The sequence below is a fragment of the Meleagris gallopavo genome, unplaced genomic scaffold (genome assembly GCF_000146605.3).
Source record: "Meleagris gallopavo isolate NT-WF06-2002-E0010 breed Aviagen turkey brand Nicholas breeding stock unplaced genomic scaffold, Turkey_5.1 ChrUn_random_7180001940975, whole genome shotgun sequence".
NCBI lineage: Eukaryota > Metazoa > Chordata > Aves > Galliformes > Phasianidae > Meleagris > Meleagris gallopavo.
The window spans coordinates 1-931 of record NW_011202863.1 but is presented as its reverse complement, the minus strand read 5'-3'; the positions used below and the strand labels follow the sequence as shown (position 1 = coordinate 931).

General features: G+C 54.0%; 1 protein-coding gene across 1 annotated transcript; it reads left to right on the top strand.

Moving 5' to 3' along the window:
- Positions 1–233: 233 nt before the first annotated feature.
- Positions 234–889, top strand: LOC104916758 (homeobox protein Hox-A4-like; the record flags this gene model as incomplete). The annotated part of the gene is made up of 1 exon (XM_010727767.2): positions 234–889. A coding segment is annotated over one exon (423 nt), but the record flags the coding sequence as incomplete, so codon positions are not given.
- Positions 890–931: the final 42 nt, after the last annotated feature.

Below are 931 nucleotides of genomic sequence, written 5' to 3'. Positions count from 1 at the left end.
AAGTGAGAAACCTTTTGTATCCGGGGTCCTTTATCAAAAGATTTACGAGACGCCAAACTGTTAGGGCAGTAATTATGGCCCCCATAAATTTAATTGCCCTTCAGTGGCTCTGGGCCATGTGTCTTTGAAGCTTTTCTTCTAACCCAAATGCCCATCACCATTTTTTATTGCTCCTCGATTGTCCCCGCTGCCGATAGGCTGCGAAACAATTTTTCTTGCCGTTATGTATCTGATTTGAACCCGGTGTCAAGTTATCCTCTAATGACGATGTTCCATCGCTCCCTCCCTTCTCTCCTCTCCGCGTGGCCGTGGGTGCACGTTCAGTCAACCCCAACTACAGCGGCGGGGAGCCCAAGCGGTCCCGCACCGCCTACACTCGACAGCAGGTCCTGGAGCTGGAGAAGGAGTTCCACTTCAACCGCTACCTGACCAGGAGGCGACGCATCGAGATCGCTCACACCCTGTGCCTCTCCGAGCGCCAGGTCAAGATCTGGTTCCAGAACCGGCGCATGAAGTGGAAGAAGGACCACAAGCTGCCCAACACCAAGATGCGCTCCTCCAACCAGCCCTCGCTCGGCCAGCAGCAGGCCAAGGCACAGACACAGGGCCACCCCCGCCCGCTCGACGGGGCTGCACCCAACGCGGCCGCGCTATAAGGGGGTTATCGTTATTTTTTTTTTTAATATATAGATCTCTATTTACCTATCTATTGGGGTTGTGCGGCCGCCCGCGCTGGCGGCTGGCCCTTGGGACCACGCAACTGTGTAAAACAAAGCAGGAGCAGGGAAGGAGGACGAGACGTGCCCAGGGACGGGCACACGTTGAAACCAAAACCCGGACGATTGCCTACATTGTATATAGATAATGGTTCCATGCCCATCATTTTTCTATTTATGGAAACCCTCTCTTGCCCTCGCTGTAAGAGTGCTGG